Source organism: Natator depressus, chromosome 3 (assembly GCF_965152275.1).
Source record: "Natator depressus isolate rNatDep1 chromosome 3, rNatDep2.hap1, whole genome shotgun sequence".
Taxonomy (NCBI): Eukaryota; Metazoa; Chordata; order Testudines; family Cheloniidae; genus Natator; species Natator depressus.
Window position 1 is genome coordinate 49,457,020 of NC_134236.1, and position 16,499 is coordinate 49,473,518.

Consider the following 16,499-nt stretch of genomic DNA (forward strand, 5'->3'; position numbering starts at 1 on the left):
GAGTTTCTCCTGAAGTTGTTTGGAGAAGGATTTGATGATACCCTTAAATTCCTCTGTGAATAGTGGTGTGGAGTCTTCTCTGAGGTTTTTATTAGTAGGTGGGGTCCAGAGAGTTTTGGACTGACCAAAAAAAGATATTACCTCATCCACGTTGTGTCTCTGAAATCTTGGGACCAAAATGATTACAACACTCCATAAAACATATAGATATTATCTTGTTTTTGGACAAGTAATGTTTAAACTAGCTCTCTAAAATCACTTACAATTCCTCTTAGTGTTGATCTGAAGGCAAAAGTATCCTACTCGCTTCTTCTGTGGATGATTTTCACCTTCTTGAAATGGGAAGCATTTACTTCAAGCTTCTGATTTGCTTTAGTCTTTGTTGTTAGTTTTTTTTTTTTTACCAGTATAATGAAGTAAAAAGATGAAGGAATTGACTTCTTAAGGAGAAGCAAGAGAACCTGTTGCCTCTTCACTGTATCACGTCTGAACTTCTGTTTCTGGTTGACTTTGTTCTACTGGGGTGTTGGCAACAGTTCTCTCAAGCTAAAATTGCCACCGGTTGGAAACTACTGTCTTTTCCAGTGCTCTGGCCAGTTTAGGGGAGGGCAAGCATCACCAATACTAATTTCGGGTAAACTCTTTCTTTTACAGACATTACAGGTGCTCCTAAGTTGATAAGACCAGTCACAAGGTATCTCATAGAAACTTAAATTGGTGTGTCTGCACTGAATTACGTCTTGTGCCTGGATACCACCTCTGCGTGACTGCACTTATAGCTTTTTACTGTCTAGAGATTACAGAATAAAAGCTTGCTTTTTAATTGTAGAGAAATGTAAAGCGTAAAGACCACATTGACTATCAGAAGGAAAGGGTTGCTTCAACCCTAGATCGCCTAGCACGCCACGTGGAGGTAGAGAAACAACAAAAAGAAGAGAAAAACAAAGCTTTCAAGGTACAGTGGATATTTTGTTTGAATAGAGACATTTGCTGCACAGTTTGAGCCCCAAGTGTGTGTTCCATATTTATCTATTAAATATTTTAAAGAGACTTAAAAGTATATTTTATCGTTGGCCTACTTCAGAAAGCCACCAGTCTTTGTTCTGTCAGGGCTTTGAGTTGAAAAGGCACATTGGGATTTGGTTCTCTCTTAAAGCCATGACTCCACTGTGGGAAGTTGGATCAGGAATCTGAGGATTCCCACAGAGGAGAACCCCTCACAGTCTGACAAACTCCAGAGACTTCAAGTCCCCAAAAAAGACAAAAGTAAGGCAGCAATTTATATTGTTAATGAGATAGTGGAATAAAATCAAGGCTTAAATTCTTCTTTGCCATCCCACCCTGAGGGAGTGTTTGCTGGGGCTTTTCTCCTCACAGAGGCTCCCTGACAGTGCTTTGTAGCAGGCATACCACCCCCAGCCTGACCTTGAAGCTTGTCTGTACATGGAGATAAGCCTGTCACTGGAGCTGGTTAGAAAATGCTGATTTGTCAAAAGTGAACTGTTTCACAGAAATTAGTCGACTTCAGCAAAACTTCATTTAGGCAAAAAATTGCAATGGAGCTTTCCAGTAAAGTTGAAACATTCTGTTGTGGAACTTTTTTGTAATGTAATATATCAATTTTCTACCTTGAAATGGCACTTCATCACAAATTTTTACATTTTTAAGTAAAAATCAGAACAAAATGTTTTCTATTTTATCAAAAAAAATGTTTCAATCAACAAACAATTTTATTTCATGAAAAATTTTTAAATTTTTTATTTTGTTGCAGAATGAGGGGAAAAAATTAAATTGTGGAATTTCCTGCAAAACAGAAAATCCAGTTCCTGCCCAGCTCTTTCTGTTGCTCCTATGATGCCCTGCACCAGGCTGCAGTATAATCAGAATTGTACCTCCCTGTGGCCCCTCACTGTGCCAGGGAAAAGAGCTCAGAATCTGAAAGGGGGTCTCTCTCCAACCCTTCCCTTCTCTATGGGCTACCTCCACATGAAAGCCTAAGGAGTACTTCAGGCAGTCTATGACCAGGGAAGAGGCACATGGAAATTCCATTTCCCATGCAGTTGCACTATCATGGGATCACAGGGAGGTGAAAAATCCCTTCCGGTGTTCAAAATGGCTCCTGCTTTATAGAGTGAAGCCCCATGTGCTATTAGGTCACTCCTAATATATTTACGTGCCAACCTGGAGGAGAAGAAATGTACTCTTTCAGGTTCCTGGGGCTATCTAGCAGACTGTTCTCACAGTTGAGGTATTTGTCCCAGCACCCCTCCTTGGTTGAGTGGTCCCCAGACCAGCTTGTTACCTCCTCCTGTAAACATCCAGGAGAAGTACAGTAGAACGTCAGAGTTACGAACACTAGAGTTATGAACTGACCAGTCAACCATACACCTCATTTGTAACCAGAAGTAGGCAATCACACAGCAGTGACCCAAAAGAATAAAAGCAAATACTGTTCAGCACATTTTTCTTCTGTCTCGTAAAGTTTCAAAGTTGCATGAAGTCAATGTTCCATTGTAAATTTTTGAAAGAACAACCATAACATATTGTTCAGTTAGGAACAGTCTCCACTCCTGAGGTGTTTATAATTCTGAGGTTCACCTGTACCTTATGCACTCCCCTGACCAAAAAAAAAAAACCCATCCCAACCCTAACACACAAACCCACAAAAACAAAAAGTGTAGGACTTTTCCAGGACAGGAGGCCTGTGGCTGACAAGGAACTCATTAATATTAATAAAATATACTCCCCTTCAAATTTTATTGGATACTTGGTTTCCTATAGACTCCTCTTTTGGTGATATCATTCAATCTAAATGAGGTCTTCTGGTTAAAACTATTGTTAAATTAAAATGTTGCATTTAAAAAAATGAAATTTGATAAATTTTGGGAGCCTAAGATTCGTGAAGTAGTAGCTCCACCATTGAAATACAGTCACACCTTCAGAAGAGGACTTGCTTCCAAAAGATCCCAGGAACCATGAAAATGTAGACACACTGCACAGCAATTTCAAAGCTGCAGCTATAGCCATTCAGTCCAAAAGTTTTTCCTGTACTTCATTAAAGAGAGCCTATTATATGGCAAATAAATGCCTCTTCATGGAGGGGTCTGATCCTTGCTTGAAGTGAGATGTCTCGAGTTCTGTCCTGGTCAAACTGGTCTGAGACAAGAGCAGTGGCTCAGAACTGTGTCTACAAGGAATCACACCCATGAATACCAATCAGTCATCGTAAGTAGATATCTTGTGCATCTAAATTTACAGGCAAAGAACTGTTCTGGGAAACATTAGAGAATTAGCAGCTGAGATTGCTGAGGTGTCTTGATGCTCACTTCCAAAGCCAGCATAGCAATTCGTTTGTTTCTCTTTCTCTGCAGAGACATCCTTCGGTAGAAAGGTGCTAATGGGCTGGTTCCCACAATATTCCTTAAAAAGCTCTTGTTTTATGTAGGGCAGTGTCCATTCTGCCTGAGCTGAAAAGTGGGACTCTAGTTCTAGAGCCTCCAGCAACACTGGAGGCTCCAGAACTAGAGTCTCACTTTTCAGCTCAGGCCACCAGGCGAGTTCTTCAAAGCTGTACTAACTCTCAAGCAACCAGTTCTTAGCGTTAAGACAACAAAGTGATACGCTATATTAATTAGCCTTTAGGCAATTGTGTGTCCATGTCATCTTTAGAAAAAAATTCAATTTGTTCAATTATATTCTGGTCATTTCCCAGACTACAAGGGTAAGTTGAATGAGGTCAGAGCATGCTAGCAGAAAATGATGAGGTAAGAAATGTCTCATTCTGCTGCACAGCTTCTCTCCTCATTCATCACTAACGGGAAGCAGTGAATCATAGAAGTAGTGGGAGGAAGGATATGGAGTTTTAATAGTTACAAGAGAATAACAGGCAGAATGGACATTGCTTGGTTCTTGCTAATCCTTGCCATTTTCCAGCATTTGTCAGCCAGCATGGAATTGCTGAATTGTATAATGGAAATACTTGAACCTTTTGTGGTGAGACTAATGTGAGTTTTTTCAAAGCTATTGAAATTTCTTTGAAAATTATCTACAAGTTTGGCAGCCAACATTTCCAGGCTTCCCATGAAAAGAAGCATTTGTTGATAATAAACAAAATCAACCAGAAGAACCTCCACCCTTCAAAAGATACTGCACAGTATCCAAGGTGCTCATGATACAGGCATATACTTTCTTTACAAGTCCAAGAGCGCTTATAAGGAAGTGACCAAGTAATATATTTCTTTAAAAAGAAGGAACATTCTCTGGGTCCAACACGTGGTCCTGGTGTGGCGTGTGGGATACAAGAGCTACCTTAACAAGTAGCCTATTACGTGCACCATACTGCTGCTTGGTATGTTTTCAATAACTGATTTATGCATTACAACTACATACCTTCAGTTGCCTTTTATAACCTGTATAAATTCAGATGTCTTTTTATCTATGATAAATGTATTGAATCCTGTAAATCCCATGTCTGCTAAGGGCAATGTCCAAATTGTGATGAAATGCCTTGGCCAGTGAGCGATCATGATAAACAGGATTCTGATGTGTTGTGTGTTTTACCATATGTTTCCTGCTACTTTCATGCCATTTTGTGCCCGGCCACGTGGTGTTTGTGGGGCGTGAGGAGCCTAACCGATGTGGGAGTGTAGTGGATAATGGTGATGAGGGTGGTTGTTTTGTTTGGTCTCTAAAACAAAAACAAACAATCTATTGGGGAGGGGGAAGGATGGAGGCAGGGAAAATAGCAACTGAGCGGAACTCTATTTCTGCCCTTTCCTGTAGCTAAATTCACCTGATTATAAAGGTATGGCATTACTCAGTCAGAATCTAGAAGAAGGTGCCCGGGACCCCTCAAAACCCACACCAGTGGGGCATATTGATTAAAATGACATTTACAAGATGAGTTCCCCTCGTCAGCATTGTCTGTTCTGCTGAGCTGTCTGATGTCTCAAGGAGGCCCTAGTTATTTAGGGGACGTGACATCCTCTCTAGTCCAGGGCGTGTTCAGACCCCTACCATTTTGGCTTGCTTGCAGCCCCAAGTGAGACTGTTCAGTATAACCAGGGATTAGTGGTGCCCTTCTAGGCAAAATCGTATCCTGCTCTTCAGAATAGGCCCATGTAGTGTTTGTGCCAAAGGTAGCGTTCCTTTCTATTTTACAGGTTTTTGTCACAGCTCGTTGGCTTTGCTTCAGCACAGGAAATTGTCCTGGGAGTAACCCAAGTCCTTCATTTGTTGTGATGACTGCAGTTAAATCTTAGCGCTCTTGGAGAGAGGAGTCTGGATGTGCTCCTCTCCCAAGAGGACAAGAGAATCCTGGACCTCTCTATGGGACTGCACAGAAACACAAACCGTAGTGGTGGCAGCAGCTTCAGGATCTGTGCACTTGCACCAAAAAGCAAGTCCAAAATAGAGACTTTTGGACTTCCGGATGTGTCATTTAAATAGAAGGGGAACATCCAGTCCAGATTACCCTGAAGCAATGGAGTACAGACAGGTGACCAGACAGATCACTTCAGATCTGAACCAATGCAGTATCACATAGCAATGGGGAAGACTAAATTAATCAGTGTAGTTATATCAGAATGGCAATGCAGCCACATTGCTTTTACACCAGCGTAACTCCCACAGAAACAGAAGCAAGTAGATTCAGATGGAGTGGTGAGATTAACTGACACAAGACAATTAGTCTGTGGACACAAGGCAGTGTCTTCCTGGAGGGGAAATGTTTCCAGTGCAACTTTCTGGTGTAAACAACCTCAGGCGTTTGATGCCAGGAAGATTCTCCTAATATTTACCAACAGCCTGAGTTTTCCCTTTCCTTCTTTCTTATATCCCATTACTGTTAGTTATACTCCCGCCATCCAGCCCCAAATAATTCTGCTCTCTCCTTGGTGTTTACACCTTTCAAATAATTGTAGATGTAATTCTATCACCGAGGAAGAGCAGTATACCATCACTAGGTTATTTATACATTTTACATTTCTTCTCCTCTGTAGAGCGCTCCAACACAGTGATAAGTGTTATATAAAAACCTAAACAGCCAGTTCCATAGCAGGATTATATTCTTCAGCATTGGCACCTGCAGTGTATTCACTTACCTTAAATTTTCTTAGCTAAGAACCGTGAAATGGAGTTTTTGACTTCTGATCTTAATTCCTCCAAATTGAAAGTTTCATAACTAACATGTCTGTCTCTCAGAAGAAATGAAGGTCATTTGAAGTCACAAGTTGTCTATAATGGATTTTAGGTGAGAAAATTCTATATGGTGAATGTACCACAGATGGTGGCTGTGTTGATAGATGATGGAAAGGATGGCAGTCAAATTGAGGTCATTTTTCCTGTATTCAGTAGCCAGTAATGAATGAGTGTGTCAGATTTCAAGAGCCTATCTTGCTGAGGACATGGAAATTAACCATAAGTCATTCACTTACCTTGGTATGAGCACCTATAGTCTATTGTATAATTGTCAGTGGACTGTAGTTATTCTAGGCTCTTCCTTGTAAATCAGAAACTTTCATCCACATTTGAGTACTGAATGTTAACTTGAGCTAATTCAATGTGTCTAATCAGAATAAAGACCATTCATTGTCTTTTTATCTAATATGTTCACCCTTTAGGAAAAAGTGGACTCCCAGCATGCTCATGGATTGCAGGAGTTGGAATTTATCCGGGGACATAGTGACACAGAAGCAGCAAGATTGTGTGTAGACCAGTGGCTAAAAATGCCAGGTATTTAATTAGAAAAGGTGGGGATTTAAAATATGGCACTCACAACTGTTGAACAGCAAATACTCATAAGAGCAGTGAACATTGCTCCAGTAATATGAAGTCAAATAACTATCAGCAACATGTGTTTTACACCACTTTTATTTCAGTCAATATTTTTAAATGTTACATTACACAATAAATCACCCAGTAATTGCATTAACAATGTCAGCAATGAACAGATACATGACTCCCAAGAGATCCCCCAAAATCAATTTTGTGCAGTGTGGCATTTAAAATTTCCCACACAGTGGTTGCTAAAAATGTTTTTGTAGACAATTAACTTGAGTATGATATTCCCAGTGGTAAGAATACTGCAGTAACATAGCTACTTGCAAAGGCAGAATTGTTGCATGGAAATCTTTATATTGTGACACTGTCACTAGTAAGAGACCCAGAAGAGAAATATTTGTCTCTATATAAATGTAAGTGTTGGTAAGTACACTTCAGACACAAGGAAGTTCAAAGAAGATTTCAAAGAGCAACACTACTAAATCATATGGTGTATATTGAATAGAGAGGTTCGCTTTATACAGTACAGTGTACAAATCACATTTTTCTCACAAAATTGAAAACTGTAAAACTAATCTAAGTAGTGGAATTAAAAAAGCCCTAAAGAGATCAAGCTTCCTCTTGTGCAGCTTGGCTACTTTGTATTGTATTGCCAGTATAATCTGGTCCTTGGATGTTTGATTTAAAAAAAAAAAAAAAGGCTTCTGAAATATAATCAAAATTGTATGTACTTAGGTATTTTGTTCTACAATGTAGGTCTCAAACCAGGCACCATTAACATGGGAAGAAAAGCTGTGTCCCACAGAACCGGCCAAACACCAATCAACAGCAATCCCATTTTATGTCCTGTAATGCACTGCAACAGGAAGTTTGATAATGGTCATCTTCTGTTAGGTCACCTGAAAAGGTAAGGACATTTATTGTAGATCAGAATAAAGAACGCCACTGATCCATCTTAATCCTAGAGCACTGTGCTTTATGTTGCATCAAGTTTCTATCGTCCTGTCCCTTAATCCCAATGTTCCTTGGGAAGAGAGGATGTCAGTGTATTATTACAGATATTATGCAGACTTGATGCTAGGAACTTTCCAATATTTTTCTGTAGTTGTATTAAAATTCAAAATGGGGGTTTCTTCCCCTGGTTAAGCACTTTTGTTTTTTCCCTCTCCAGTTGGCCCTAAAGTGAATATTCTTCCATTGTGACCACGTCTTTGACAAATATTTGAATTGACATAGCCAATATTAAATGAAGCTATACATTAAAAAGTCTTGTCATGTTCACTGTTTTAATGGAAAGTCAGTAGTGTTGGGTTGTGGTTTTGCCTGATTCTTCAGATTACACACTTTTCTCTCAAACCCCCCTGCTCTGTTACTTACAGAGTGGGCTAATTATGTTGGTAATTATTTTCTTTATAGGTTTGATCATTCTCCATGTGACCCAGCAATTACACTACATGGACCTCCAACTAATGCTGTTGCCTGTGTGGTATGCTGCAAAAGATTTGTCACCTCACAGCAGTATAGTGATCACCTTTTATCTAAGGCAAGAACTCATGGATAGGTATTCACCTGACTGAATATAATGTAGAATTTCCAAAAACTATAGCTACAGATAATCTTGTATGTTAACCTATATTTGCCCCTGGTTCACTAAGCCTTCCTAACTTACAGAATTTTTATTGTGGTGGTGTCTCTTAGAGTTCAAATTATCCTGAAAACATTTCTGTAAATATTGCCATAAAACTTAACAGTTAAGTTGTGATTTGCATTCCCAGTGTGATGTGAAAGTTGGTTCACCTGGTTTGAAACCTTCCTTCCCGCCCCATCTCTTCTGATGCTGGCAGTACAGACTAATGGGAGAAGGGGAAGAAGCAGACTGCTAAAAAGGAGGGAAAATAATGGAAAAGAGAAGCAACTATGGTGATTCTGACATTATCCTTACTCCACTGATACCTCCATGGACCACCACTAATTGATCTTTGTATCCCACTAGATTGGGCCTGGAACTCAGTTTGGTCTGTGGAAGGAAGGGAATTCCAAAGAATTCATGAGTATTAATTTATTACTGAATGTAAGTCAATTGGCTTGGTACATGAGAAAAAACTAAGCAAGCCATTTGTCCCAGTCTTTCTCCCACACTCCTTTTATTGATGTATTCATTTATTCATATTATCTTAGCACTCAAGAGCCCTAGTCATAGATCAGGAGCCGTTTGTGCTAGGTACTGTACAAACAGAAAAAACACAATCCAGCCCATGGAATTGGGGGGGAGGGGGTGTGACACACCAGCAGAGTGAACAGTGTGAAGGTGCCAAAGGTCATGTTAGTTCCACAATATTTTATTTTTTAGGAGGGGATCAGAAAAATGGAAAAGGAAGGGGAGGAGAGGAGAAGGTGACATGGGCAGAGTGAAGCTGAGATGATGTGACTGTGAGGGAGAGGAGGGTTGGAGCCAAGAGCCAGTCAAGACAGGGCAAAGGAAGTCCAATCAAAACTGGAGAAAGCTGGAGAAAGTTCTCCAAGGACAAATAGTCCTGGCTTTGGCTGATTTTGCCCCTGCCAGCTAGAGATTCTGGCCATTTTTACGAAGCAATTCTATCTTTTGCCTGGACGGCCCTTGCTCTGTTCCGAGAGTTGGGTCTTCAGCTAAATGTAACAAAATCCATGTTGACCCCATAAAGAAGATATAAAGGGGTTTCTTTGGACTCTTCGACAGACAGGGACTATCTCCTCTTAGACAGGTTTGTAACCTTGTCAGATTTGATACAGATAATTCCGGGGAATCCTCGGACCACTATAAGGAAATATCTTCAGCTCCTGGGACACATGACCAATCATGCAAGGGTACACCTTTGCTGCTTTTTGGCTCAGAATGATCTATTCTCCTGTCAGAGATATCTTGGACAGACAAGCGACAGTTCTTCTACAGGTGAGGAACTCCCTGGATTGGTGGAAATATCAACTCAACATCTGTGCGGGTGTTCCCTCCTGCCGCCTTCTATCACTAATTTGAACAACAGATGCATCACTGTTGGGGTGGGGAGCTCATCTCAGTGCTCTCATGTCTTAGGGCAGATGGACAACTCAGGACATCTCCGCATCAATCTTTTTGAGCTCAGGGCTGTCAGGAACACCTGCCTCCATTTCCTACCTCATCGTGGCGAATCAATCAGGGTCACGACAGACAAAATGTCCTGCGTGTTGTGTATCAAAAACGGAGGATATTCCCCTCTCTGCGCCGAACCTATGGAACTGGTGCACAGCTCATCAAATCAAAATTTCAGCAGTCTACCTCCCAGGCATTCAGAATACCACAGCCAGTGTTCTCAGCAGGCACTTCTCACTGGACAACAAATTGGAGCTAGGCTCAAGTCCTTCAAAGAGAGGGGTCTACCGGAGCTGGGTCTCTTTGCAATCTCCAGGAACAAGAAGTGTCCTCTTTTCAGCTCAAGAGAAGGTCTGATGCACTATTTTTGTGAGGAGGTTCCTTACTTCTGTCCTGGAAGTAGGGTGTGTTCTTTGCGTTCCCTCCAACTCTGCTTGTAGATCCAACCTAGCTGAGATAAGCTTGATACCCTTACCTGCTTCAGCTATGTGTACATCCACCTCTCAAGACCACTGCTTATCACTTCTCACAGGATGTGGGTCATGTGCTTCACCCCAATCTAGGACTTCTCTACTGTTGGATGTGGTTCCTTGGTAGTTTGCAGGGTTAAAATCCTCTTCCTCTGAGGAGGTGCAACAGGAGTTATTGAATACTAAAAAGAAGTCAGCCTGTACTACTTCCCTTCAGAAATAAGAGATTCTCCCATTGGTGCTGTCATTGCCACTTCCTGCCTGGATCTGTGCCTCTTTCAGTCATCCTGGATTGTCCGATGAATCTGAAGGAATTGGGGTTATTAGCTCAATTAAGGTCCATTTGGCTGCAATATCAGCCTTTCATCTGATGTAGAGGGGTTTTCCGTATTTGCTCATCCTGTATCGTCTAGATTTGTTAAGGATTTCAGGAATCTCTACCCCCAGACTAGAGATCCCACCCTGACCTGAGACCTCCATCTGGCACTCAACTATCTTTTGTGAAACATCCATTCAAACGTATGGCAACGTGTTCTCTACTCCATTTGTCTATGAATCCAGCCTTTTCAATAGCCATCATGTCAGCTGTAGAGTTTGGGAGATTAGTGTCTGATTCCAGTTTTCCATCCCTTCCTCCCTTGTACAGTATGCGTCGAGAATAATGTTTCTTTATGCCCACATCCTAAATTATTACCCAAGGCTCTCTTGGAGTTCCACTCTAACTAATCTATCCATCTACCAGTGTTTTTTTCCAGAAGCCACATAACTCTCTTTCCCCCCCCCCCCCCCCCCGGATCGATCGCTCCGGTGGTGCTTAGGGAGTCAATCTGGGTTGTGTAGAACTCCTCTTTTGTTTTGTTGCAAAAGTTGGAAGATGTGTACTTAATGAGGCAAGGGATTCTGGAAAGAGACAGGGTGGACTTGTGGTTTATACAGATGCATGCTACCTGGGAGAATTGGATATTTTCCCTGTCTGCCACACCAAAGTTTTCATAAGGTGGCCACTAATTGTGTGTTTCTTATTTTCTGAGTGACCAACATGAGATTCTGGGGTCAATTTAGCTCACAATGTCAACTAAATTAAAGGGAGCTATATCTTAAATACATAAAATGCTATAAAAATGCTAAGTAGTGAAAAAGCAAGCCCTGTGCATCTCAAAGTGAGCATCCAAAATTAGTAGTAATTTCAGACAATTTTGGCTTCAATCTCTGTGTTTTAGCACCCCACCCTATCTGTGGAATGGGAATAATATCTTCCTAACTCACAAGTATTTCTTGAAGGCAAATTCATTAATGTTAGTGAAACACCCATGTTATGGTTAATGAGTGCCATGGAAAAGATCATGAGGAAATTAATAATTCTGGAGTGAGTACTAGGTTTGAATAGTGTGCAATAAAAATTGAACAATGAGGATAAAACAAATGTTGTATAGCTTTCAGTGAGCACCCTCTATCCTGTGTACTGAATGTCCTGGATAGGTCCTGGGGGTGGGGGCCTGTCCTGGGGGAGTGGAAATAATATGATCATGTAATTAGAGGCTCTGTTATAATGCACAATGGAGCAGAATTAAGTCTGAGTGACCAACCTTAATTCTGGTACTTCCTAACTTTTGAATGCTTGAGTTTGTAACCTTAACTTTCTTTCTTTCAACATAGATTTTTTTTTAAATATATAATTCATATTGTATTTACACAATAATATGACTTCACAAAAAAAAAAAGTAAAGTCAAAGCAAACTTTTAACTCATTGCCTTCTGAAATTTCCATTGAATTAGTAATCTCACCTGGACTGTGTTATGGTGACTATAACTCTGTCCAAAGTTTTTTAGAAAGTCTAATAAAATTATAAAGAATCTCTAATATGCATTAAAATGTGTGTGTTTGTTAAATGAAAAATAAATATTTTTATAATCAGGTTGATCCTTTTACTAACCAGATTTGTTTTATTTTTCAGATAAATGAAAATGATGGGCATAAAAGAAATCTTCCTCCACAGCTTATTCAGTGCTTTGCATGTCCATACTGCTTCCTCCTTTTCAGCATAAGAGATGAATGCCTGCAGCATATGTCTGGAAAGAATCACTTCCTTCAGGTTTTTAAATTGAGTGGTATGTTGTAATTTGAGTTTAGCATCTTTTAGGTCCTTCTGATAATGCATCTACGCTATGTGGGAGAATATGTTTTCAGCTGTGAATTAAAGAAAAAACGTGTATTTCTTTTAAGATGTCTGAAATTGGGGAAAAGATACACGAACTGTGTACATTTACCAGGTTATCTTCATTTGAGATTAATATTTTGTTAATATGTTGTTCTATTCTGATAGAGATTGTATAAAAAGGTGTTTTAGAAGTCCATATTTCTCTGTGTCTCCCTGATTCCCATATCAAGTGTGCTCCATTTTCAAATATAGCTTTTTTTCTAACTGCCAGACCTTCGAAAATAAGGCTGGTCTCTAAAAGTCAAGTTGGATTTTGTCCTAGTCACACACCACCAGTAACAAAGGTTAGCAGGCAATATCAGACCCTCCGTGATATCCTTGCAACTCCATTGTCTTAGGTAGGCTTGTGTAGGTGTAAAGATTGGAACTTAGACATCGGTTATGTTGATGTACAAGAAATGATTTGGTCGTTCATTGAATGTGGGCTATGTTGGTTTCAGAGTTCTAACACAAGGAATAAGCAGTAAACGCTTATTTTGTGACAAAAGTAAATGAATAAGATTCTGAATACACACGTGGACAGTTGACCAGTTGAATAAGTAGTAGCCACATTAATATAGTTATTTTTCATGGTAGAACTGCACTTTAAGGTTCATATGGTCACAAGGAATCCATTGTGATTTGGTACAGTCACCTGTTATATAATCTTACTACTCAACAATGAAGCTGTTGACTGACTAATCTATTATATGTATTCTAAATCTAATGGGCCCTTGGAAATTAATGGCCTGTTTGAGGCTCATGAGAGCTGCAGGTGCTTATCACCTCTGAAAACCCATCTTCAAATCTGTTGTTTTACTGTTCTTTAACTGCCATGAAAAGACCAATAATGTAAAGAGGAGACAGTATCCTTCATCAGATACAATCCAATTTTAAACATTTTGGTACATAAATGGTTGAATACTCCAGCTTCTTTCTTTGAATGTATATATCTTTGTAGTTAATAATAGTAATATTGGCCTCCATGCTGGGCAGTTAATGCTTCTGGGCCTGGCGTCAACTTCCATGAAATGCTCTTCCCATTGGTTGTTACTACTTAAATATGTGAAAGCTGAACTGAAAGAGGGAAATTGATTACTTTTGTTGCCTCTTTGATGTATAATGATGGCCACAAAGATTTTCATAAACTATTCCTACTTGTTTTACATTAAAAACTATTATTTTCATTCTCTACGCCAGCAACATGTTAGACTTTGTGCACATACCCACCAATCCTCCTGCCCCATAACGTTTACCATCTAAGAAGGAAATACTATGAAAGATGGGAGAGATGGAGACAATCAAAACATGTAAACGCTTGTTAAATGTAATATGGCCTATTTTTTTTCTACACATTATATACCTTTTTTGGTTAAAACACATTAATAAGAGCAGGAGGGGAATTGATAAGGCCCTTGATGATAGCAACAAGAAGTTTTGAATTTGAAAAGGGTTGGAGAGGGAGCAAGTGGTGGAATTTAAATGGGAAGAGGTGACATGATCATAATGGTCGGCAAGGAACATATTGTTAATAGTTGTGTTCTAAGAGATAAAATACTACATGTTGACTTTGAGATATGTGGCTTCATTTTACACCATCTCATGTTGCAGGTGAAACTGGGACACCACTTCCTTTATCTTTCCCATCTTATGCAAAGAAACTTCTGATAGCTTTATGTAAAGAGGTCCCATTCCAAGTGAAGTGCACATCCTGCCACCAGAAGTTACGTTCGCATATGGAGCTAACAGCTCACTTCAGGTTTGTGAGAGTCTATTGTCTATATACAGTGAACTTGACTGCATAGGTATGTATTATTTCTCTGAGTTTTTTAAATACTTAGTAGCCCAGTACAGAAGTTAAGCATCAAACTCCTCACAAGTTCCACCTTTTTCCTCATTTTCCCCAGATAATTGAATGGGGGGATGGTGGATTGTATTTCAGTCACTGCTAATGCCGGGGGATAGGCAGGGAGCACCATAGGGCCATTAAAAGGCTGTAAGTATTTGAGGTTGTGATTCTAATAGTTTTAGATCTGGAAAATACATACTCTGTTTTTGAAATGGGTCAAAAGCTAATTATTGTTATGTATAATTTAAATTCAAATCATATATATAGTGCCACAACCTTACTAAGTGCTTTACTGAGTAATACGTGTTCCCAGCCAGAAAACATACACAAGATACAGTTACAAGATGGGATGCCTTTCAAGAAAGGAGAAGCAAAAGAGGGTTATTAGTGAGGGAGAAGTGGAAAGGAAGTGTTCCTGGAAAAGTGGGTTTTAAGGAGAGGACTTGTTTGACAGCAAATGGAAGGCTGTTCGAAGCACAGAGGGTGGCATAGCTGAAGTCATGAAAGAGAGCAAGGGAGCAGTAAGAAGAGAGGATTTGAAAGAGCATAGGGGACACATGGAGCAGTTGGAGGAAAGGAGAACAGTGATGTAAGTGAGAACAAGACTGTACAGGACATTGATGGTGGGGAGGACAAGGTGCTTGAATTTGGGTTAGAAGAGGAGAAGCTAATGGAAGGATTCTGTGTGGGAAGACATGTAAGAGGGTCAGAATTACTTAAAAGGAAGGATTTTAGCTGAGGCATTTTGGATACATTATGAGAGAAAGTGTTCAGAAAAAGAAAGGCCTGAAAGATAAAGGTTACAGTAGTCTAAAAGTGAGAGAAGAATAAGGCATAAATAAACAAGAGTTCTAGTGGTGCGTAGAATGGATTTTGGTCTATCTTCTACAGTCTAAACAGCTATCTTGCTGCAGGAGTTCTCGGAAATGTCTTAGCCCTTCACTACAGAGTCCACCGTCTGTCTTCTATCCCTCCCAACACCTTAGATGAGGGCTGTGTGAAATCCACAAAGCTATCTCACAAAACTGGGTTTTTAGCCCACGGTAAGACTTTTCTTTGCCACCACTGCCCAGTATTGAGTGCTACTCATGCTGCTCATACAGCTGGATCAGTTGAAGTTCCGTGACTCATGTACTGCTTCCTTTTCCTGGGTTACTCAGAAAAAGTAGAGTAAGGCTCACTTACGTAAAAATATCAGTGAGCAAACTGGCCTAACAGTCATGGAGCTTCTGGGGAGAGGAGAGCTGTGTGGAATTCCTACCCTATACATCTGGAGGAAGGAGAGTTTAGGAAGATGATCCCACCACTTCCCCCTGCCAGGCAATGAGATGGTATAATTATTCCTCATTTCCCCACTCCAAATTCCTCTCGCTTTCAGGAGAAGCTAGCGTGGGAAAAGACCTTTCCCACATAGCATTCAGGAGAAAGGAAAGATTTGCCCCCAAGCCACTTGCAGTAGCAAGGAGAGCAAAACTCTCATACTTAAGTGCAGGGGTGGCCAAGCTGTGGCTCCGGAGCCACATGCGGCTCTTTAGAAGTTAATATGCGGCTCCTAGTATAGGTACTGACTCCGGGGCTGGAGCTACAGGCGCCAACATTCCAGTGTGCTGGGGAGGGGGGGTGCTCACTGCTCAACCCATGGCTCTGCCACAGGCCCCACCTCCACCCCTTCCCACCCCCTCCCCTGAGTCTGCCATGCCCTCGCTCCTCCCCCTCCCCGCAGAGTCTCCTGCACGCCACGAAACAGCTGATCGGGAGGTGCAGGGAGGGAGGGGGAGGTGCAGATCGGCGGGGCTGGCGGTGGGCAGGAGGTTCTGGGAGCGGGGGGTAGGGGAGTGAAGCTGATGGGAGGCTGCTGACGTATTACTGTGGCTCTTTGGCAATGTACATTGGTAAATTGTGGCTCCTTCTCAGGCTCAGGTTGGCCACCCCTGCTCAAGTGACTTATTCCATCCCAGACAAGCTGCCGTCCCTATTCAGCTTACCAAACATTCACCTGCAACAAAATGACAGGCATACTCAACTCAATGCCACTGAGTGCAAGTGACTCTCCTTTGAGCTTGAGTCTTTTTCCCCCCACTGCTGTGGGCCTAAGC

General features: G+C 40.9%; 1 protein-coding gene across 5 annotated transcripts in view; it reads left to right on the top strand.

Annotated features, from left to right (window-relative positions):
• The window catches only part of ZNF451 (zinc finger protein 451), a 77,910-nt gene that overhangs the window by 28,015 nt on the left and 33,396 nt on the right, over nucleotides 1–16,499 (top strand). For all 5 annotated transcript variants that reach the window (XM_074947874.1, XM_074947870.1, XM_074947872.1 and 2 more), the window contains exons 4-9: nucleotides 830–955; nucleotides 6,621–6,732; nucleotides 7,537–7,687; nucleotides 8,197–8,323; nucleotides 12,312–12,465; nucleotides 14,166–14,313. In XM_074947874.1, coding sequence (XP_074803975.1) covers nucleotides 830–955; nucleotides 6,621–6,732; nucleotides 7,537–7,687; nucleotides 8,197–8,323; nucleotides 12,312–12,465; nucleotides 14,166–14,313 — 818 coding nt within the window. The remainder of the gene's footprint in view (nucleotides 1–829; nucleotides 956–6,620; nucleotides 6,733–7,536; nucleotides 7,688–8,196; nucleotides 8,324–12,311; nucleotides 12,466–14,165; nucleotides 14,314–16,499) is intronic.